The following is a 23,844-nucleotide window of genomic DNA, read 5'->3' on the forward strand; positions in this document are numbered from 1 at the left end:
CACTCCGCACCCCCCTCTGCCGCCCGGAAGTCGCTCCCCGCCTCCTGCTCCGCCAACATGGCCGCGAAGTCGGATGGAGTGGCGGCCGCGGCCGGCCAGGGGCCGGAGGGGGCGGCAGGAGAAGCCCGAGGCGGTGCTAGCGGGCGCGGGGAGGCGGCGGCGGCGGCAGCCGGAGGCCCCGCAGTGGCCGGGACTGGAGGCCCGGGGCCGCGCTACGAGCTGCGGGACTGCTGCTGGGTGCTGTGCGCGCTGCTTGTGTTCTTCTCGGACGGCGCCACAGACCTGTGGCTGGCGGCCTCCTACTACCTGCAGGGCCAGCACACCTACTTCGGCCTCACGTTGCTGTTCGTGCTCCTGCCCTCGCTTGTCGTGCAGCTGCTCAGCTTCCGTTGGTTCGTCTACGACTACACGGAGCCCGCGGGGTCCCCGGCACCCGCCGTCAGCACCAAGGACAGCAGCACCGGCGGGGCCGCCATCACCACCAAGGACAGCGCCGCCGCCTTCAGGACCAAAGAGGGCAGCCCCGAGCCGGGCCCCCGGCCCGCGCCCTCCTCGGCCAACGCCTTCCGCCAACGCTGCTGCCGCCTCTGCGTCTGGCTGCTGCAGACCTTCGTCCACCTCCTGCAGCTCGGCCAGGTCTGGAGGTAGGAAAGGCACAGGTGGAGGGAGCAGAGTGCAAGGAGTGGGGGTCCCCAGGGGCTGCCTGATGCCTCAGTCTCTCTCAGACCTCTCCTGGCCCCACTCCTGTTCTGACTTCTGCCCCGCCCCACCGTACTACAGCTCTGATTTCTTCTCTGCCAGCTCCTCCCTGACCTCTGCCCTCGAACCCTCATCAACGCCAGTGACATCCTCTCTAATCCGGCCTCTGAAGGGGGAAGGGATGGGGGCAAGATGGGAAAGAAAGAAAGAGATCCTCGGGGGTGAGTGAGCTGAGGTGGGCTGTAGTTGATGGAAGTGAGTGTGAGGCTTGCCACAGGGACACAGAACTTCCTCCAGCCCTGACCAATTACTCTCTGGCTGACTGCTGAGCCTGGGCTTAGGAAAATTTTCAGAAATCCTTCCCTGCTCTCAAAGATTCCAAATTCTGAATTGTAGCCCATTCCCAACCTCCTTGGAGAAAGAGAATTTGAGGCAGCTAAATGAATATCCACCCAAACTTCTCAGACTTTTTGGGAAAAGGTGAGGACTCCACCTTCCTCAGGGAAGCTACCTGGCTTCTTCGGCTTCCTAGGGCTCCCCCAGTGTCCCCTACCCCCCAACAAGGCTGAGGGGATCTGGAATCTTGAGTCTGAGATTAGATGGCCACTAGCTGCCCTTTAATCTCAGGAGAGAAAAGTAAAACCAAGGCTTTGTTCAAGCTGGCCACTTCCAGGTTTCTTCCTTTCCAGAACTGAAGGTGCCTGCTATGCTGAGTTAATTCTGGAGAGATGGGTAACTCTAGACCTAGGGTTCCCCTTGAATCAGGACTGCTCTAGTAGCTTAGGTTCTGTTGTCCACTACCAGGAAATCTCATGACAGGATGAACTTTCTACCTATATCATCTTGGGCAAACCCCTTCCTGCCTCTAGACCTTTGTTTCCTCAGCTGTGACATGGAGGAGGAGTCCCTGCTCTTCTCATCTCATTGATCTACTGTCACATTTTTCTTACCTGTTGGGATGGTCAGGTGAAAGAAGCTCTGTGTGAAGGTCCTGCAGACTGTAACACATTATAGGAACATAATGGATTATTATGATTATAACAGATGTGGGGAAAGCATGGAAAAAGTCACTCTAGAGATATAAAGGGTAATTATTGTTGTTACATTTATTCTGCTACTGGTTCATGCATTCTGCCTACTGCAAAAGATTCAGTTCTGGGCTAAGGATTAGAAACAGAACTCCCAGGGTTTGTCCCAGCTGCTCACTTGCTGTGTCACTCTTATCGTTTGCTGAATCTCTCTCTGCCTTGGTTTCCCCTTCTATGTTTGCCAAGATGATATGTTTATTCCATTTATCTTACCCTGGGGGGAGAAAAGGGGGTGGAACTCCATCTACACAAGGTGGTGTTATTTTTATTAGCTTGACATATAAAAATATCCATGTCTATATCCAGGAACTAATCTGCATTTATCATTCTGGGCCTGAGTGGACAGATGGTGAAAGATATTTTTAGATTCTGAAATAGTAACTTCCTATTCTTGGTAGCCAAAGCTTCATCCCCTTTTCCTTCAGCCTAAAGTGGACTAGCTGCCCCTCAACTCAGTGGCTACTTCAAGTCCCAACCCCTCTCCTTGTCAGAGTCCACTGACAAGGAACTACTCCTTCTCTCTATTCTTGAACTTAAACTCAATGTTCCCTCAAATAAGGAAAAAAGACCACGGGGGGGGGGGTGGTCTCAGAGGAGTGGCTGAAGATGACTGAGGGTACACTGAGCTCAATTTCTTATGTAGAAGCTCTAAGTATTTCCACTCTCCCCAACTTGTAAAATGAGGGATTTGGGATGAGATGATGTTGCAGAGAACTCTGGTCTTTGGGTTGAATCTGATCTGCAGAAGTGTTTTGTTTGGCTTGCATAGTATTTTAAAAACCGAGAGTGCTAGCTTCTCTTGAAAAAAATAATTGGATCTAGTAGTATCAGGCCTGTAACAGTTTAGTCACAGCATACGTGCTGTAGTTTGTCCAGTTTCCATCCTTCCCTTTGACCCCACCAAGCCCATTTCACTTAGGCATTTGAGTTTGAGACTCTAATTTACCGTTCTGTTACCATTATCCTATTCTATTAAGCACTCACCTTGTGCCAAGCCTAGTGGTTGCCTTTTTACCTGCTTTACCTCCCACTTCCCTCCTAACATTCCTTTGATGTGGTTAGTAGTGTAATTCCTACTACGCTTCCTCAGAGAGGGAGCATCCTTGCCCAAGGTCACCAGTTAGGAAGTAGACGAGCTGGGACTCAAGATTGCTTCAAAGCCTGAGTTCAATTTATCCACTCTGCAATTCTGCCACTAAAAAGTGTCCCCTAAGCTCAAAGAATTATGAGGCTGAGATCCCAAGATTCCAGGGTGATTGAAAGTCAGGGCTTCTGCTGCACTGAGATAAGAATGTGAAAAGAGGAGGAGGGAGTTGAACCACATTCCTGGGTAAGGAAGGGGAGACAGTGTGTACTGTGGGGAAAGTGCTGGATCAGGGTTCATGGGGTGGGGTCAGAAGCCCTACGTCTTCATTCTAGTTTGAAACTAGCTTGTGAGGTGACCTTGGGCAAGCTCTTCCCTTCTCTGGGTCTCAGTTTCCCTGTATGTGAAAGAAGAATATTAGATTTGATGACCTTAAAAATCCTCCCTTTTCTGGAATTCTGAATCTGAGTCTAGTTACCAGAGGTAAAGTCCCCCAGACTCCATCTAGGCCCTGTCCCAAAAGCCACTTGGCTTTGGATTATAAAATGGCTGAGGGTCTGGCTAAATGGGGTAAAATCCATAGAAGCAGTAGAAAAGCAGCTGGGGCTGGCCTTCCTAGAAATTAAACAGTGTTGGCACATGTTTGCTTGTGAAATGTTTCCACAATGAACAGTTTCACTGCACAGCAGGACTAGAAGCAGAGGTCCTGACCTGTGGGGCCTGGGGTGATAAGGAAGGAGACATGTGTCTGAGCCCTCCAGGGTCAAAACCAGGAGACTGGCCAGTTGCTCACCCTGTGGTGGTATTGATATATCCGTTTATCAGGTAAGGAAAGTGAAGTTCGGGGAAGTCAAGTAACCTGTCCAAGGTCATCCATTGAGGAACTGGGGGAGAGGTGAGGTGCCACCCCAGCTTTGTCCAACTGCGAAGCCCAAGCTCTATCCCTGGTACTACCTGCTGACTGTGTTGGGAAATCCCAGAGCAATGTCCCCATGCAGAGACAGATGGGATCCCTGAGATAAGAGCAGACAGATCCTTGGGTAGAACATGAAGTTGGCTGTGGGCCGAGCACCCACTTGTGTCTTCAACCTAATCCCCAGCTCTCTGAGCTGTTAAGCCATTAAGGGCTGTTAAACCAATTAAAGTCCTAACCCTGCCTCCTCTGACCCTGTGGACAGCAGAGCAGTAAACCATGAATCCTGCTTTCCCTAATCTTAAACTCACTGGGCTCCAGCTTTGCCTGGATAAGCATCTTTGTTAAGCCAGTTACTGGGAGAGGATCTGGCCTGGGACTCCTCACAGGCTTAGAGGATCTGGGAATCCCTAAATGAGGAGGAAGCAAATCGGGCTTCAGATGCCCTCCCTATAATACTCTCTCAATGTCCAGGCCCTTAGCACTGCTCCCTCTACCTCCTGACGATCCCTGCACTCAAGAGAGGGTCTGAAATGAGTTAGTGATCCACTTGGTATGAAAGTCAGGCTCTGGGTCTCCTCTCCGGGAAGCTATCTTCTAAGCATAATGGTCAGGAGCATGGACTCTGGATTCAAATGTCCTCAGTTCAAATCCTGACCCTAGCTCTTTCTGTATGTGACCTTGACAAACCACATAATCTCTCTGTGCCTCAGTTTCCTCCCTTGTAAACTAGGGATCATAATGGTACCCACCTCTTAGGTTGTTTAAAGGTTTAATGAGATAATGTACACCAAGGGCTTAGCAAAGTGTTGTCCTGACATTAAGCACTCAAAAAACTGTTGGCAATGAATAGTTCCTTTTGGAACTGTGGAAGGACGTTTGCTCACTGTGCAAGGAGGCCTTGCAGGCCCCTGAAGCCATAGGGACATGGCAGACATTTATTTAATCTGTAGTCATTCATTTGGTAGATATTTATGGAGCACCTGCTGTATTCCAGGCACTGTTCTAAGTGCTGGGAACAGAGTGGTGGACAAGTCGGACAAAGTCCTACCTTCATGGAGCTCAGTAGTCTAACGGAGGAGACCAATAAGCAAATTAAAAAGTACAAAATATAGGGGGTCAGATGGTGGTAAGTGCTATGGAAAAAGATGAAACAGGGAAGGGGACTACAAGTGCCAGGGAGAAGGGTGTAGCTCTTTGAGATCAGGTGGTCAGGGAAGCCTCTTTGAAGAGGTGGCAGGTGGGCAGAGGTCCAAATGAGTTGAGGGCGAGTTGGGTGGAGGTCTGGGGAAGGAGGGATGTTCCAGGCAAAGGGAAGAGAATAGGAAGAAGAAGGCTGGTGTGGCAGAGGCAAGAATGGGGAGAGAGTGGTAGGAGGTGAGGGTGGACAGGTTGTCAGGGACCAGATCATCCAAGACCTTATATGCCGAGGCGAGGGCTTGGGCTTTTACCCTGCATTAGATGGGAAGCCTGGGAGGGTTTGAGCAGAGGAGTGATAGGGCCTTGCCTATGTTTTATAATGTCTACTCTGGCTGCTGGATGGAGAAAAGCCTGGAGGGAGGCCAGGGTAAGCCCATGAGGAGGCTGCTGTGATGATTCAGGTGAGAGATGACAGGGGCGCTGGACCAGGGTAGAAGCAATGAGGGTTGGGGGTGGTTGGTTTCAGGCAGAACCAACAGGATATCTTTTCTTCTCTGGTTCTCAATTTTCCCATCTGGACCGGATAGTTAATGGTTAAGAACCCACGCTCTGGGATCAGCCATATCCTGTGTCTGCCACTTTCTACGATTTCAGGAAAGTGGCATAACTAGTCTGTGCTTTGATTTTTCTCATTTGCAAAAATGGACATTCTAATAATAGTACCTATCTCATGTGGCTTGGGGGAGTCACAAATTAAATAACATATGGGTAGTGTTTAGCACAGTACCTGGAATACAGAAGTGCTAAACTGTCATTAGCTGTTGTTACTGGTGTTATTATTAAATGGGCCAAGGGTTAGATCCCATAAGTGGTTTTCAAAGAGTATTTCATGACCCTCTCACCATCATTTCAACCTGAGTATCTCTGAGATTCTCTTTTTGATATGTTAGTTACGTGTCTCAGATTTTGCTTTGAATGATCATTCCCACAGCTGAAACGTTACGAGCCCCTGAACTCAGTGACTATCCACAAGATTGTTCCAGTCCTGGCCTTACCACCCACCTCCCGGGAGACCCCCTCCAGGATGCTCTCCACTGGCCCCCACTCCCTCCCCTACCCATCAGCCGCAGTGGCCATTAACGCTGCTCCTAACAGACACTGCAGGGCAGTTGGGTCCAGCTTCCCGTTTCATCTATAAAGACCACACAGGAACACAGGGGAAGCCATAGGGCCGGGGGAGGAGGGCTGCTAGGAAATGGCTTTGAATCCAGGCAGCTGGGGCAAGGGTCCCTGGGGAGAAGAGGGAGGATGGGCTGGGATCTGTGCTGGCCTTTCCATTCCCCACCACCACTCTGCCTCTTTCATGGCCTCGGACTTCCTCCCCCCGGGATATCCTATCAGCCTCTGGTATCCTCCTGTTACCCCAATCCCACTTCCACCTGCAGCCAGAACAGTGGTTCTAAAGCTTCAGATTTGACCCTGCCACTTTGGAGACAGGGTTTGGCCCAGACTTCCCTCTGCCTCCTAAAGTTAGTCCAAACGCTTTAGCCTGACAGTAAGTCCCTTTGCCCCTGCCCTTTCCTCTAGCACTAGGCCCACTGCCTACCCCCCCAAAATAAGCAACACATTCCTCGCCTCCTAGCGGCTGCCTACAGCCAAGCACATCCTTCAAGGCCAAGCTCAAATGCCACCTCTTCTGAAAGCTTTCCCTGAAAACACCACTCCCATGCCACCTGCTGCCCAACCACCCCTGCCCTCAAACCTCTCGCCCACTCCCTCGATCAGGCAAAAGTCATTTTAAAACCTAAAATGGAAATCGCTTGGTTGTTTTGTCTGTTTATAAAAGAGCAGTAAGCTCATTGCTGAAGCCTCAGGCAGTACAGAAAGGGCATAAAGAATAAAGACGCCCCTCTGCTTATTATTTCTAGGGGCGGATGGTGGGATTAGGGGGGGATTTCCACTTGCTAATTAGATATTTTTTGTATTGCTTGAAAATTGTACCTCTGGTTTTAAAAATTAATTTATTTTTAGTTGTGATAAATATGCATAACATAAATATCATTTTAACCACTTTAAGTGGACAATTCTTTGATGTTAAGTACATGGACAATACTGCGTAACTTTCACCATTATCTACTGTTTTCATCATCCCAAACAAAAACTCATACTCTTTTAGCAGTAACACCCCATTCTCTCCCTCTTGTCACCCCTGGTTTCTGTCTCTATGAATTTGCTTATTCTAAATATTTCACATAAGAAAAATCATTCAATATTTGTCCTTTTTGTGTCTGGCTTTTTTCACTCAACGTGATGCCTTCAAGGTTCATCTGTATAGTAGCATGTACCAGTACTTCACTGCTTTCCACTTTATGGATATACCACATTTTGTTTATCTATTCATCTGTTGATGGATATTTCAGTTGCTTTGGCTATTGTGAATAATGCTGCAGTGAATATTGGTGTACAAAATCTGTCGAGTCCTTGTTCTCAGTTCTTTGGGTATATACCTTGGAGTAGAATTGCCGAGTCATATGGTAATTCTATGTTTAACTTTCTTTTTTTTTTTTTTTAATCTTCATTTTATTGAGATATATTCACATACCACGCAGTCATACAAAACAAATCGTACTTTCAGATTGTTTACAGTACCATTACATAGTTGTACATTCATCACCTAAATCAATCCCTGACACCTTCATTAGCACACACACAAAAATAACAAGAATAATAATTAGAGTGCAAAAGAGCAATTGAAGTAAAAAAGAACACTGGGTACCTTTGTCTGTTTGTTTCCTTCCCCTATTTTTCTACTCATCCATCCATAAACTAGACAAAGTGGAGTGTGGTCCTTATGGCTTTCCCAATCCCATTGTCACCCCTCATAAGCTACATTTTTATACAACTGTCTTCGAGATTCATGGGTTCTGGGTTGTAGTTTGATAGTTTCAGGTATCAACCACCAGCTACCCCAATTCTTTGGAACCTAAAAAGGGTTGTCTAAAGTGTGCGTAAGAGTGCCCACCAGAGTGACCTCTCGGCTCCTTTTGGAATCTCTCTGCCACTGAAGCTTATTTCATTTCCTTTCACATCCTCTATGTTTAACTTTCTAAGGAACCTTGGCCAAACGGGTCTTCCACAGTGGGGCTACCCGATTTGGCACTTCCACCAACAATGTATGAAGGGTTCCTATATCCTCTGCATACTCATGCAACCACTTATTTTTCAGTTTTTTAAAAATAATAGTCATTCTAGTGGGTATGAAATAGGTATCTTCATTGTAGTTTTAATTTGCATTTTTCTATCTATGACTAATGATGTTGAGCATCTTTTCATATACTTATTGGCCATTTGAATATCTTCTTTGGAGAAATGTCTATTCAAATCCTTGGCCCATTTTCAAATTAGGCCATGTTATTTTTTGTTATTGACTTGTTAAGAGTTTCTTCTTTGGTATATTCTGGATATTAAAAACCCTTAATTAGATATATGGTTTCCACATATTTTCTGCCATTCTGCAGGTTGTCTTTTCACTTTCTTGATAATGTCCTTTGATGATAAAAGTTTTTAATTTTGACAAAGTCCGGTTTATCTGTTTTTCCTTTTTTTTCTTCATGCTTCTGTTGTAAAATCTAAAAATCCATTGCCTACTACAAGGTCCTGAAGATGTTTCCCTATGCTTTCTTGTGAGAGTTTTACAGTATTAGCTCTTATATTTAGGTCTGGATACATTTTGAATTAATTTTTGTATATGATGAGAGATAGCGGTTCACATTCATTTTTTGCACATGTATCTCTGGTTTTTAGTTAAACAAGAAATACATGTATACATTCAGCTGTTTTTAAAAAGTCAGATATTACTGAAAAATAGAGTTACCATTTATTGAGATTTAGGTTAGGTCATTCATCCTCATGACAATCTTGCCAGGTAGGGAGTGCAGTGATGAAGAATAAGACTCTGGGGCCAGATGACCTGGGTCAAACCCTGACTCTGACGCTTATGAGCTGTGTGACCCTGCACAAGTACTTAACCTCTCTGGGCCTCTGTATTCTCATCTGCCAAATGGTGATAATAACCATCTCTGTGTGAATGGTTGTTATGAAGGTTTGTTGAATTAATATATGGAATATGCTTTGTGCAGTACCCAGCACATAGTAGGTGCTCAATTAGAGTTAGCTAGCATTATTTGCCTCATTTTACATATGTGAAAATTGAGGCACAGAGAGGTAAAGGACTCCCAGTTAGTAAGTAACAGAGCCAGAGTTTGAAGTTATGCAATTGGCATGTGTAACCACCACAGTGCCTTCTGCTAGTTAAGAATCATTGTGTCTTCTGATTTTTAAAAAGTAATCAGTCATGTATTGCTTTTAGAAGCAGTAAAAATTTTTTAAATATTTAAAAAATTTTTATTTTAATATAAAGTACCCACTGTTAACATTTTGGGTTCTTTCAGACTTTTCCCCCAGGCCAAATTCCCATCCTTCCTCAGCCCACACAGCCCTGATCACATTCTTTTGGGATCATCTGCCCACCTGGCTGGCTTCCCCACCAGATCACAAGACTTCTTCTCTCTGTCCCCCATGGTCACTTGCCCACAGCAGACCCTCTGTCGCAATTGGCAGCCCTGCACACAGCCTAGGTCCATAGCAGGTCCTTGAAACATGAGGTCTGTTGAAGCAGACTTTGGATCCAAGGCTGATATAGGGGGCACTAAATGTGGGAGTCCTTTGAGTTCTGGACACAGTGATGAGGTCTGCTAGACCAACATCCTCAGCCTTCCAGACTGCCAATGGACAAAATGCAGGCTAAAGGCAGTGCAGAAGATGTAGCAGGAGCAACCCGGGGGCTGGGTTCCAGGAGCATGCAGGGGTGGCCGACTTAGGAGATGAAGGAAGTAGATTTCCTTGTATCTTTGTATACAGGAGGTACTCAATAAATACTGAAGTGAACTGAGTAGAAATCTTTGAGATCAGATTCTTGGGCAAGTCACTTCCCTGCCAGGTGTTCAGTTTACACCATCTTTAAAATCCAACTGGAGGCTTGAGAATTCTAGGTGAGTTTTCCCAGGACTTGGACAAGGGAGCAGAGCAGCTGACAGCTTGGGACATTGGTGCAGATCATGGCTCCATGTTTCCCAGCTGGGTGACGAGTTGTTTCACCAGCCAGACTCCAGTCTCATCTGTGAGATGGGCATAATGATAGGTTCTTGGGAAGGAAGTCTTGAGATAAATATAAATGCATGGAGCTTGCCATATAGTATCTGCTCAAAAATATTTACTACCATTACTCTTATTATTGGCCAATTAGGAGCCCATCCTACTTGCTTAGTAACAAGGTAGAACATGGGAAAGGGGTATTGGGGGACCTAATGCTTGCTAACCCTCACCCACTGACCCCCTACTGAGAAGAGAGACTTGTACTCTGGCTCCAGAAATTCTCTGAGGACAAATGACAACTAAGGTTAAAGGGAGGCAGAGTATGTTCGAACAGAAGCAAGAACATCCTGACAATCAAAGCTGCCCTGAAACAGAGTGGGCTGCTCCTGAGGGCGTGGACCACCCGTCGCTAGGGGCCTGCAGGCAGAGTGGCTGACTTTGGCAGAGATGGTATAGCAGGGACATTGGCTTCAGTTTGGAGAGTAAACTAGATGATGTCTAAACCCCTTACAGTTTTGAGAGTCTGCAACTCTAACCTTGGGGTTTCACTGTGCTCAATTCCACGATACTTGACTGCCAATATTTTCACTACTTTTTAATGAACCTTTATTATGGAAAAATTTAAACATACACAAAAGTAGAGAGAATAGGGTAACGATCCCCCATGCACCAACACCCAGCTTCAATAATTAACTCCTGGGCAACCTTGTTTTATCTAGGCCCTCACCATTCAACAGAACCCTCTGCAACAATGGAAATGCTCTATCTCTGCACCCTCCAGTACATCAGCCACTAGCCACACATTGCTGCTGAGCACTGGAAATATGGCTAGCACTCCTGAGCAACTGAATTTTAACTTTCATTTAATTTTAATTAATTTAAATGTAAATAGCCACCTATGGCTTGTGACTACCATATTGGGCAGCACAGGTCTAAACCCCACCCCATTTCCTTCCTTTCCATAGTTTGAAACAAATCCCAGACATCATATCATTGCATCCAGAGATAGATATGTCAATATGTCTCTGAACATAGATTTTTTAAAAACATAACTAAAATATGTAATACTGTTATCACACCTAAAAAAAGGAATAATAATTTCTTAAAAACTCATATGCCCATATGGTATTTTTTAATTAGTTGCCAACATTTCCAAATTTTTTTTTGCATAAATAACCTTATTTCCAGTTATTTTTGGAAAATTGGAAACTCCAGTCACACTGGGCTCACAATCTCCCAGAGCAGCAATCAGCTGGAGCTGAGGGGCGGCCACCCTTTTAGAAAGGGCACCTCTCTATAGTTCCCCAAAGCCCTCACTTGGCCTACTTCCCTCAAAATATCAGCCCAGCCCCTCTGAGCATTGCAGTTTGAGACCCTGACTTTACCATTCACACCTAGAACAGGAACAGATAGAAGTGATGCTTCTCCCTGTCTTGACCTCCAGGTACCTTCAGATGCCTTTAGGAAACTATAATCTACCCCTTTATTCCTGCACTGGCTCATGCCGCCCCAGCACCCCAAGGGGATATCAGGGGAGAGAGAGGCCTGGGTCTAGAGGATGGGACCCTGGGTCTTAGTCTCTGCTCTGCCATCAACCCATTTCACAGATGGGAAAACTGAGGCCCACAGAGGGATGGAGAGCTGTCTGCACTCACATAGTAAGAGATGGGAGAGACCAGAAACCGGCCCTAAATTCCTGGCTAGAAAGGAGCTGCGTGCTTCTCTACTGGAGGCAAAGAGGGGCACTTGGCTGGGAACTTGTGAGAGTGGGTGGGATGGGAGAGGGTCTTGGCTTCAGATGGAGCCTAAAATTAGAGGCTGGAAAGTGCTTGGCCTCACCCAACAAATAGAGATGCCATGATCTCTAGGGGGCTGCTAAGGAGGAGGGAGATGGCCCAGCTCTCCAGCTTGGCATGAAATGGGAACTGAACTTGTAAAATCACATTTTTAACTGACATTTATGACTCATTTGGTTGCCAACACCAGGAGGCCCTATTTTGGATCCTTGCCGGGGCATTTAGCATCTAGGAGTGGGCAGGTGGGAAGGGTCCACAGGGCCACCCCAGCCCCCAAGGACTTCCTGGGCCCACTGCAGGGGAGGTGGCCATATAGCAAGGGGCCCAAGGTTTCCAGGACAACCCTCCTGCAGACCACTTCTGAAGCCTGAGTCCCCGACACCTGCACTCAACTTGGTATGTGCTCCCCGGTGAAACAGGAATCAGCCAGCTCTGGTTTGAGATGCAACTCTGGCACTTTCTGGCTGTTTGACTTTTCCAAATGCCTCCTAAGTATTTCCAGGATCTATCCCCTTCCATCCAGGCATTTCTCACATCTGGCAACTGGTCTCCCGGCTTCCACCCTTGCCCCCCAATCTAGATTGCTCTCCAAAGCCAGAGTACTCCGTCTAAAATGCAGATGTTGTGTTTGGCCCTGACCACTGCCCTGCTTAGAACTTTTCTGTGGCTCCCCATCACTCTTAAGGTAAAGACCAAAGCCTTCACCATGGCCCACCTCATCTCTTGCCTTCTCTCCCTCTTTCTCTAGGTTATAGCCATTCTGACCCTTTGCTGTTCTTTGAAAGTGCTCTGCTCCCTCCCACCTCAGGACTTATGCCCGTGCTGTTTCCTTTTCCTCTCTCCTTCACCTGGTTAACTCCTGTGCCTCCTTCAGATCATGACTCAGTTGTCACCTCCTCCAGAAAGCCTTTCCTGATGGCCATGCCCTTCCCAGGTTAAGCCAGGCCCTTTTCTGGTGCTGGAGCATGGAACCCTGTTTGGAACCTACGGAACAAATTAGTTATATGTTTGCATGTTTATTTAATGTTTAGGGCCCCCACCAGACTGTGAGTTCCAGATGGACTGGGTCTGTCTTGCTTGTCACTGTATCCACCAGCATTTTAGCACAGTTCTTGGCACTTAGTAGGTACTCAAAAATACTGCTGAATAAATGATAAAAGAACTTTCTCTTTTCTGAGATGCAGTTTCCTCATCTGTAAAATGGGGATCATATCCAGGAAGCTCACAGGGCTGCAGTGAGGGTTTTAGCAAAGTACATATAGAAGATATGCATTGAATGGAGAGACCCCAAAGAAGATGCTGCCCTGTGAACTCATCCTGCAGGGGCTTCTCTGACTCTGTCTCCTGTGGACAGATTCAATGAGAACGAGGAGAGGGCCAGGCTAGGGGTGGGTATCAGCTCGACCAGAAACAAAGCCAGAAGCTCTACAAGGCCTCCTTCTTCCTGCTGGGGCCTTGGATTCAGACAACTTAAAACCACCCGTTGATCAAGTACCCAGCACTGAGCTAGGCATCTTACCCACAGCACCACTTTCTGATTTCACAGCTATCCCATGAGGTGGGCATTGAGCCGCTGAGGTTCAGAGAGAGGAAGTGACTTGCCCAAGGCTGCACACACATAAGCCAGGATCTGAGCCCAGGGCTCCCTGCCTCCCAAGTCTAGGTTCTCTCCCTCGGCACATGGCCGCCTTTACTTAGGGAGCTTATCAAGCACTTTCACACTCTTCATTCATTTGTTCACTCATTCAAGACATAAATGTGTACCAAGCATCAACTATGCCCCAGGTATTGTGCCAGACACCTGGTATATAGCAGAGAAGAAGACAGCACTGGTCCTAGCACTCATGGGGTTTATGGGCAGACAATGAATATGTAAGGCTGTGATAAGTGTTTTAAGAAAAGAAAATGGTGATATGATAGAAAGTGACCAGAGGGGTGAGTAGTAGGTACTTAGGAAGGGGGTGATCTGAGAAGGTCTCTCTGAGGAGGTGACACTGAGCTGAGATGGGAAGGAGTTTTGCCAGCCATTGGTGGAGACCGTTCCAAGTAGAGGCCCTGAGGCTGGAATGAGCTTGGTGTGTTTAGGAATCAGCAAGGCCAGTGCAGCCAGAGAGGTGTACATGAGGGAGATGAGGCCCCTGAGATGGGCAAGGCTGGATCATACCAAGCCTTAAAGGCCATGGAGAGGATTTTATTTTGAGACTAGTGGGAGTATGACCTGATCCAGGATTTTACAAGATCCCTCAGGCTGCTTGTGAAGAACGAACTCTAACAGGGCAAGCACAGAAGCAAGGAGATGGGGAGGGGGCTGCCGCAGTTGTTTGGGTGGGGTAGGGGGTGGATTGGACCAGAGTGGTGACACTAGGATGGAGAGGAGTCCTTGGACTCAGGATTTGGCCCTTGGGACTTGCTGTTGTCATGGGCGGGGAGAAGGAAGCATGATAAAAACTCCTTGGGACAGGCAAGAACCAGTTACTTAGGCCCTTTAGGTAGAGGAGGCTTGAGGCCCACAAGAAGGCTGGATGCTCCCAGAATCACCCAGTGAAGGACTTGAACCTGGATATCCTGACTCTCCAATTACTCCTCTCACCCTTTCCCAGTTTTTTCTAAACCCACATAATCCCAGGTGAAGCTTTCAGACATGGGTCCTCCCAGGCAGCCACAATGCACACTTTCCAGGTGGCTGTGCTTGAAACTCCCACATAGGCAGCCAGGCTGACCAGAAGATGGAGTGGAGATGAGACTGTCCATTCTCTGGAGCAGAGGGCCATGGAGAACCAGGTCTGGGTCCAACGGCTAGCACCAACTTGCTGTGTGACTATAGACCTGTTCCAAGTCTCAGTTTCCTCATTTGTAAAATGGGGATAACTACAGCACCCACCTCAAAGGTGTGTTCTGAGGAATAGAGGAGTTAACATGTATAAAAAGGCTTAGTGCAGATAGCATATAGTTGGCACTCAGCAAATATGAGTTATTCTTATTAATCACTGCACACCACCCTCTATAGACTTCAGGAGCAGCGTGGGCCCTGTGGTGTGAGATGTCCTGCCCCTTCCCATCAGCCCTGCCCCCCCAGCGTCTCCCTGCTGCCTCCCTGCCCCACTCGGTCTCCCCTCCCAAGGTCCCCGCAGAGCCTGGCCCACAGTGGGGGCCACAGAGCTAGCTAGGGTAGGGGATGATGGTTCCTGGATGGAGAGGAGTGGGGAGCAGCTGGAAGCTGCTGTGTTTTGGGCCCAGAGTTGTGAGGGGGCGTGGGGAGGGGCGAGAACACACGCGAAAATGCCAAGACCGACAGATGGAGTAGCTGAGGATGTGAGAGACACAGACAGACAGAGAGACCCAGAGTCAGGGGGAGGAGGAGCAGGCAGGGGAGGATGGCCGGAAAACTGGCAGTCACATCGAGCCATGAGCTGAGCAGCAGACCAGCAGATGGACCAAGCAGCTAGGCCCTGAAAAACAGACAGACAGACCAACAGGCAGATCCAGTATCCAAGAGACAGACAGAAAGGCAGAAAAGGAGATCCATTGTCCAAGGAGACAGATAAGCTCTCCTGGCATCCAAGGGATAGACAGACTGATGTTTCCAGCCTCCAAGAGCAGACAGACAGGCTAACTCAGGATCCTGGGGTCAGACTGACTAACGGACAACAGATGGACTTAGCATCTGAGAGACAAATAATTTGACCCACAGCCCAAGGGACTGAAAGTTGGACTGACCCAGGATCTCAAAGTGAGGCTGACAGACAAACCAATAGATTGAGTGACTGACACAGTAACTGAGGAATGGATAAATGGGCTGACCCTGCATTAAAGGGACAGACATGACAGGCAGGCTGACTCAAGCCACAGACTGATCTGAGTTACAGACAGATGGATAGACACAATGACCACCTGAGTGGAGAATGAGGTCCAGGCCAGAAACCCTGACCTAGTATTCAAAACTCAGAGTGAGCCAGGATGAGAGAGACAGGGTATCCCAGAGGCTTCCTGACTTTTCAGGGAGGTGGGGTCCCCTCATCCTTTTCTCCTGCCCATTTAGAGAGGAGCCACCCAGCTCTGGGAGAGGCTGGGAGGTGCCTGGGTCACAAGAGTCAAGCAGGCTTGGGGAGAAGGGAATGGGCTCCTGTCTACTTCTTGACCCTCCTGCCTGCCCATGGAGTCAATGGGGTCCAAAATAGACAGCTTTGGGGATCCTTAAGTGAAGGGGTTTCCCACCCTAACTGCTAGTTGCTCTCCTCCTCTGTAGGCTTGGCTCTTTTTTTCTTCACCCCACCCCAACAATATACAATTCCAATTTACTCCCCAGCATGCTTCTTTTCTGAGCACAAGACTGGGAGTCAGGAGATTAGATCTAAATTAGGCCTCCAAGCACCTCTGTTTCCTCATTTAAAAATGGGACAGTAGAAACTGCCTCTCAGGTTGACTGTGCTTATCACAGTGCCAGGCTCACGCTGGGCCTCAGTCAGTTTAAATCTGGGAGCTATCAGAGGAGGGGGTCTAACCAGGCTGGGGTAGCGTTGGGGAAGGCTTCCAAGAGGAAGGACAGGAGAGCATCTGAGAGGATGGGAGGCACCTGACCTAGCTCTATGCAGACTCAGGCAAAGGAGCCCTGGGTCCTCCATGATCAGGAGGGAGACACACACACTCACATTTAGTCATTCCACAAGTGCTTATTAAGTGCCTTCTACATGCACTAATGCTGCGGACACAGAGGTGGCTAAGACATACAAGGGCTCTGCTCTCATGGAGCCATAGTCAAGTGGCAGAATAGAAAATAAAGGTCTAAATAAGATGCTTTATAAGAACAAAATAAGGCAGGGTGATGTGATAGACTCGAGAATGATTTGACGAGGGTGGAGGCACCAACGTGGGATGGGAGCTCTCTAAGAAGGTGATATTTGAGCTGAAGAGGAGCCAGCCTCACAAGATCTGGGAGGAGTGTTCCAGCAGAGCAGAGAGCACGTGCAAAGGTCCTGAGTCAGGAACAAGCTTGGCTGGGTTCGAGGAGCCTCCAGTGCATCTGGGGTGTCAGGAACAAGTGGGACAGTGGTTAGAAATGAAGTGAGAGAAACAGGCAGGGCCAGATGGTTTAGGGCTTTGCAAGTCAAAAGAAGCTTGGGTTTTATTCCAAGTGTGATGGGAGAACCTTGGAAGACTTCGAGAAGGAGAGTGACATGATCTGATTTCGTTTTAAACATATATCCAGCTGGTTGCCATAAGGAGAATAGACTGTAGGGGGCAGGAGTGGACACAGAGTCCAGGGACAAGGCTGTCGCATGTCCAGGCAAGAGTTGATGGTGGCCTGGACCAGGGTGATGGCAGTGGAGAGAACGGATGGACGGGGGGTGTGTTTTGGGAGAACAGCAGATCCACATCTCCACTTCTATCAAGTATGGTCCCTGAGATTTGGGTCCTTCTCTATGGGTAGTGTTGGTCCCAAGCATGCTGAAGAGCAACTTCTTCCAACTTCCTTTCAAATAGGGTGGGATGGGGTGCGCTTCCCGGAGAAGGTTTCAAGAGAGGCTGCTTGGTGGTCAAGAGGAGCCAGAGGATCCACCTAGAGTATGCTCCCCTTCTCTCTGTGCACGTCACTCTACAGATTATGAATTATTTTCAAATTCATCACTTCATTCAATACTCACAACAAGGGAGAAAATGAGTCCTAGAGAGGCAGCGCAACTACCCGGCCACACAGCAGGCCCAGAGCAGGACTGGAAGGCAAACCCACAAGCCCAGCATATGCCGTCTTGCCTTTCTAATCCTCACCCCGTTGGCAGTGACGCTGGCAGGATAGTGAGTGCCAGCCCCATTTTAGAGAAGAGAAAACTGAGGCCCAGGGAAGTTAGGTTGCCTGTTCTGGGCAGAGCTGTTTTAAGACCTTTGATGTCCCCACATCTATAAAGCATATTAAAAAACAGCCATATCAAACATCAAATGTATATTGTATATAATCAGATAAAAATCAGATTGCAGTTGACTGGCTGATATCATGTTTTGTTTTGCAGACATTTAATTAAACGTTATTAGTTTTGATTCTGCAGGGTTTTGTTTTTTTTTTTTTCCCCTGTGTTTTGGAGCTGGTTATTTTTCCAGGCCTCATACATTTTCCTAGGCCCATGAAAATCACAGGCCCTTGGCAGCGAGGCGTTGGTACCAGCTGGAAGGACCTGCCAGTTTTGCTCCTGGGGCCAAAAGAGGCCGAGTGAAGGCTGAATCCAGGCCTTTCATTCCCAGGGTGCGGTGTGGTCTTTTCACATTTTTCCCGGGGGCTCCGAGCCTCCTTTCTTCCCTCGCCCCACCCCTGCTCCAGCGCACAGTGGCACTGAGCTGTGTGAATCCTTTGTCTGTGGCTTACTGGGAGCTGGCTGAGGAGAGGGCAGGAGTGGGCGGGGAGGTGGGCAAGGAGGTGGGCAGGCAGCCTGTCAGGTGGCGATGGCTGCTGGCGGGGCCGGGCCTCCCTCATGCTGACTGGGCTGGGAAACAGATGGTCTTCCAGCCTGAGAGAAACTTCCAGGGTGTCACCCTCCCCCAGCTCCCCAGGCCCCTTTACGTTGGACCAGCTGCTCTCTCTTTCCTAGGGGGGAGTGTCAAAGGGAACGAGGAGAGTACGATGGAGACTGAGAAAGGCGGTCTGTGTCCTGGGCCCCTCACAAGCTCTGGGACCATTTTGGCCTTTCCCCTAGGCATCTCCCCTCCCGTATCTGGTCACCTCCAGCCCTGCTCTTTGCCCCTCCTCTGTCCCCTGCCTCAGCTCAGCCCTGTCATTTCGAACCTGGACCAAACCCCAGCCTCCCCTGGCTTTCTTCCAAGCCAGACTCAGAGCGAGCTTTCTAAGCATCCAAGCTGATCACATCACCCTGATTTTTGGATAAAAATCAGATTTGGAATAAAATCTGAATTCTTTAGCCCAGAACGTGATGCCCTTCACAATTCTAGCCTTCTTATGCCACTGCCCATTTAAAACTCTCTCCTTCATGTCCATCAAACCTGGGTCATTCCCCTAAAAGGCTGTATCCTCTCATGCTTCAGTGCATTTGCATCAGCTGGTTCTTCCACTGGGAATGCCCTTCCAACTCTTGTGTGCCTTCAAATCCCTACCCCTGCTTCCTCCAGGAAGCCCTTCTCCCACAGGTAAAGTTACCTTTCGATGGATTCCAAAGCATCTTGTAAGCACCTTCTCCAGCTCTTATTTCCTCTCTCTCCCATGGGACTGCACGATACTTAAAAGCCCAGGCACTGGCACAGAGCAGGTGCTCAGGATCTGCTGGTTACATGAATGAATGATTCTGGCTGTAAGCTGCAGGGACCCTTAAGTGGAGGGTGGCAGGGAAGGTAGAATAAATTCCCAGCCTCTGGGCAGGGGCCTAGAGGATGGAAGATACGGGAAGACCACTTTCTGTGCATCAGAAAAAAACCAAACCAGCCTTGTAGCTGCTCAGAAGCCAAAGGCCCTGAGCAGGAGGCAGCGACTTCCTGTGCCTGGAAGCGTACACACACTGGCTGGAAACTGAGGAAGGAATTTGAGCACTGGAGAAGGAAGTCCAACTGAGAGGCCTTTGTGTTTCCTGAATCAGCTTTTGCAGGAACAGCCCCTTCCCCATGCTGGCTGCCAGTCTGGCATTGGGTCACGTTGAGAGTGTGTCTTCACCACCCAGGGACTGGGTGGAGGGCCTTAAGTCAGGCGTTTCTGGCCATGTTTGGGGGAAAAGTTTGGGTCCCAGAACATTAGCTCTGAAGGGATCTCCAGAGTCATCAAGCCCTCTCATTGATAGATGGAGAAAGTGAAGCCCAGAGAGGGCCACATAGCTGCTAAGGCCTGGGTACTCATTTGAGGAAACCGGTGTCAGCCAGTCCCAAATGCCAGGGAGCACTGTAGTTGCTCCCTTGGGCTGGCAGCACACAGTTTGGTATCCATACAGCTGGTCCTCTGGTTCCCAGACAACATCCTGGAAATGCCAGCACTTCACATCTGGGAAGAGACTGTCCCAAATCCCTGGTTCCCCAATTTCAGATGTAGGCAAAAGAGTCCATGAGTCTGTTCGGATTTTCTCCTCACTAGGGAAGTCATTTTGGAGAAGCCATCTCTGGTTTCAGCAAAGGGCATGCCTGCCCCTTGAATCAGAGAGTTTGTGGCTGCAACAGTCAAGGGTGCAGGTGCTGGGCAAGGAACCAGGTCAGAGTGGGGGAAATCAGACCCAGAGATCTGTGTAGACAGGTCCTTTCTCAACCTACATGGGCACTGCATTTCATATTTTGCACAGTATCTTCTCATCCATTTATTTCTCACAGCCTCTTGGGAGGGATTGACTGGTGTTCAGAGAGGCAAAGCCAGGACATGAACTTAGAACTTCAGAATCTCTTCCATACCACCTTCAGGGTTACCAGAATTCCATTCAATTCAACAAACTTGCAATCACGCATGCATGCATTCATTCAGCCAACATGGACTGAGCATCTACTGTGTGCTAAAGTGAGCAATCACACCTAGACATCCTCACGGAGCCCACAGTCTCGTGGGGAGACAGATGCAGATGTGGACCCAGACAGATACAACCCTCTGTGACAAGTGTTGGGTTAGAGGGAAGACTGGGAGAAGCCCCTTACCCCAGCGGGATGGGTGATCAGTGAAGACTTCCCGGAAGAAGTCATGTTTATAGGCTGAACCTTGGAAGAAAAGCAAGAATTAGTGCTGGGATGGAATTGGAGGACAGGGGTGTGCTCCAGGCAGAGGGAACAGCAGGTGCAAAGGCTCAATGGCAGGGGAGAGCCTTGTGAGCTCTGGAATCCAAGACCTGTGCAGAGTAACTGGAGCCCTGAAATTTGCTGGGAGAAGTGGCATGAGATGAAGCAGCAGTCTCAAATGCCAAGGGAAGGAATCTGTGAGCAGTTTCTCTATGCCCTGTGGTGAGAACTGGGCACTCTGAACACGGTCCAGGAATAGGTTAGGAAGCTGCTGGTGACAACAGGACTGTGTTTGGCATTAGGGACTGCCCCTGAAGGATGATCCTGCCAGGAGCTGGGGGCAGGAACTCAAGTGTGGGCAAAGCTCGTTTTGGCTTATAGTAAGAGGCAGTGTTGCCTAATGGTTAGAGTGTGGACCTTGGGGCCAGGCTGCCTGGCTTTGCATCCTGACTCCATTGCTTCTTAGCTGGGTGACCCTGGACAAGTGACATACTCTCTGTGTATGAGTTTCTTCATCTATAAAATGAGGATAACAGCCCAGGGCACTGTGAGGTATCAGGATCCCTGCAAAGAAAGTGGGTCCCAACCCACCATAGAAATAACGATGACAATGCATATTAAGGGCTTGCTTTGTGCCAGTGTTTCAAGGTAATGAGCCCTTTCAGTGCTCCCCACAACAGCCCCGAGAGACGGTCTGTTCAATATACCCATTTTAGAATTGAGGAAACAGGCTCAGTGCAGTGAGTGACTTGCTGAGAGCCACACGTTGAGCACCTGTCCCCAGCGCTCGTCGGCTGACCCAGGGCAACGGGAAGGGGCGGGGCAGGGTGTGCGCGGGAGCCTGAGGGCCGCGTCCTTCTCGCAGGTACCTGCGCGCCATGTACCTGGGACTGCAGAGCCGCTGGCGCGGGGAGCGGCTGCAGCGCCACTTCTACTGGCGGATGCTGTTTGAGAGCGCCGATGTGAGCATGCTGCGCCTGCTGGAGACCTTCCTGCGCAGCGCGCCGCAGCTGGTGCTGCAGCTCAGCCTCATGGTGCACCGCGGCGGCGAGCCCGACCTGCTGCCTGGTGAGCCCCGCCCCCCAGAGCCCACCCGCCCTGCTTCGGGCCTCCTGGGCGTGCCCTGTGCCACCCCCAGGACCCACTCACTGTCCGGGTTCAGGGAGGCCCCCCCTTCGACACTGACCGCCCCCAGGCCTCGGGAGACCTGGCCCCTCCACACCTTTGCCACCTCTCAAGTCCCTTGGGCACTCAGCTCTCCCGCCCTCCTCCCTCCCCACTGCAGGGATAGAACAGACCCCATTTTTTGCTGTGGTCACACCGCAGACCCTTGGAGGAATCCCCTGCCCCCTCATCCCCCAAGCTGTCTTAATCCCAGCCCACATCTCCTGGGGAAACCCTGTCTCCCAGACCTGCCCATCCACCATCAGTTTCCAGAGAACCTGTCCATTCACTCCTAGAGTGGTGTCCATCTTCAGCCCCCTGGGACCCCTCCCAAGCCTCGTTCTGGCCCTGATGCACCTCCCCACCAGGCCCTGCTCAACCCACACCTTGCCTCTTCCTCAACTGTCAGACCAAGCCAACTCCCCCAGTGTCAGATATAAACCACATCCCCATTCTCCCTGGACTCCACATACCTACCCCAACCCCCCAAACCCAGCCCCATCTACCCTCAGTAACCAGAAAGACTGTCACTACCACCCCTCAGAAACCCTGGGGGCCTCTTTCCCACTATACTGGGATCCACCCTGATCTTCTCCCCATCCCTACTGCCCACCTCAGCTCAGCTCTCAGATGCCCCTCGCCACATCCCAGCCTCTTCCTGGACACCCACATCTTCAAATAGCCCCCTCCTGGCTCCTCCATGTCCTAATCAGGATCCCCCTCTTCACTTCCTCTTCCACTCCTAGGTTTCCCTCTCGCTCCCACCAACACCCCTGAACCCTAACAGCCCCACACTAGAGACCCAGACCTGATCCTTCTGGAGACCCAAAGCTTCCACTTCCCATCTCCCTATGCTCCTCACCCTGGCAGAAGCTCCCAACTCTTCGTTCCTCTTGAAACCATCTGACCCAGACCTTCCTGGCACCCTACAGAGCCATAGACCCTTCCCTCCCACCTCCTCAGAACCCATCTCCTGACCCAGAACCCTCCCCCTTTCCCCAGACCCCAACCCAGACCCACCCCTAACCCAGCCCACCCTGCCCCCACCCTGTCTCCACAGCCCTCTCCACCTCCGCCTCCCTCGTGTCCCTGGCCTGGACGCTGGCCTCCTACCAGAAGGTGCTGCGGGACTCGCGGGATGACAAGCGGCCACTGTCCTACAAGGGAGCCGTGGCCCAGGTGCTGTGGCATCTGTTCACCATTGCAGCCCGCGGCCTGGCCTTCGCGCTCTTCGCCAGCGTCTACAAGCTCTACTTTGGCATCTTCATTGTGGCCCACTGGTGTGTCATGACCTTCTGGGTCATCCAGGGCGAGACAGATTTCTGCATGTCTAAGTGGGAGGAGATCATCTACAACATGGTGGTGGGCATCATCTACATCTTCTGCTGGTTCAACGTCAAGGAGGGCCGCAGCCGCCGCCGCATGACCCTCTACTACTGCATCATGCTGCTGGAGAACGCCGCGCTCACTGGCTTCTGGTACTCCAGCCGCAACTTCGCCACCGACTTCCGCTCGCTCATCCTGGTCTGCGTGGTGGCCTCCAGCTTTGCGCTGGGCATATTCTTCATGTGTGTCTACTACTGTCTCCTGCACCCCAACGGGCCCATGCTGGGCCCCCAGACGCCTGGCTGCATCTTCCGCGAGTCCCCAGGGCCCTGCGGCCCGCCCCCCGATGCCATCACAAGTCCCCCGCGGTCCCTGCCGAGGACTACAGGCGCCGAGCGGGAAGGCGCCTCAGTGGGAGGCGAGCGTGCTGGGACCCCCACACCCCCTGTCTTCCAGGTGCGACCTGGCTTGCCCGCCACGCCAGTGGCCCGCACCTTGCGGACAGAGGGGCCTGTGATTCGGATTGACTTGCCTCGTAAGAAGTACCCGGCGTGGGATGCTCATTTTATTGACCGCCGGCTTCGGAAGACCATTCTGGCGCTGGAGTACTCTTCACCCACCACGCCCCGGTTGCAGTACCGGAGCATAGGGACCCCCCAGGAGCTGCTGGAGTACGAGACCACAGTGTAGGCCACAGTCTCCCCGGAGAAAGGGATGGGCTTGGCTGACCACACATCAACTACAGTGTTGAGCCCGAATTTCAGGGCCACCTGGCTGAGGGGGAGTGGATCTGATGGT

The 23,844-nt window shown here is 50.0% G+C and overlaps 1 protein-coding gene across 1 annotated transcript; it reads left to right on the forward strand.

Moving 5' to 3' along the window:
* The first annotated feature begins 57 nt into the window (after window positions 1-57).
* XKR7 (XK related 7) lies at window positions 58-23,736 on the forward strand. The gene is made up of 3 exons (XM_037812363.1): window positions 58-644; window positions 21,422-21,624; window positions 22,781-23,736. The coding sequence occupies exons 1-3, from the start codon at window positions 58-60 to the stop codon at window positions 23,734-23,736; spliced, it is 1,746 nt and encodes a 581-aa protein (XP_037668291.1).
* Window positions 23,737-23,844: the final 108 nt, after the last annotated feature.

Source organism: Choloepus didactylus, chromosome 19 (assembly GCF_015220235.1).
Source record: "Choloepus didactylus isolate mChoDid1 chromosome 19, mChoDid1.pri, whole genome shotgun sequence".
Lineage (NCBI taxonomy): Eukaryota > Metazoa > Chordata > Mammalia > Pilosa > Megalonychidae > Choloepus > Choloepus didactylus.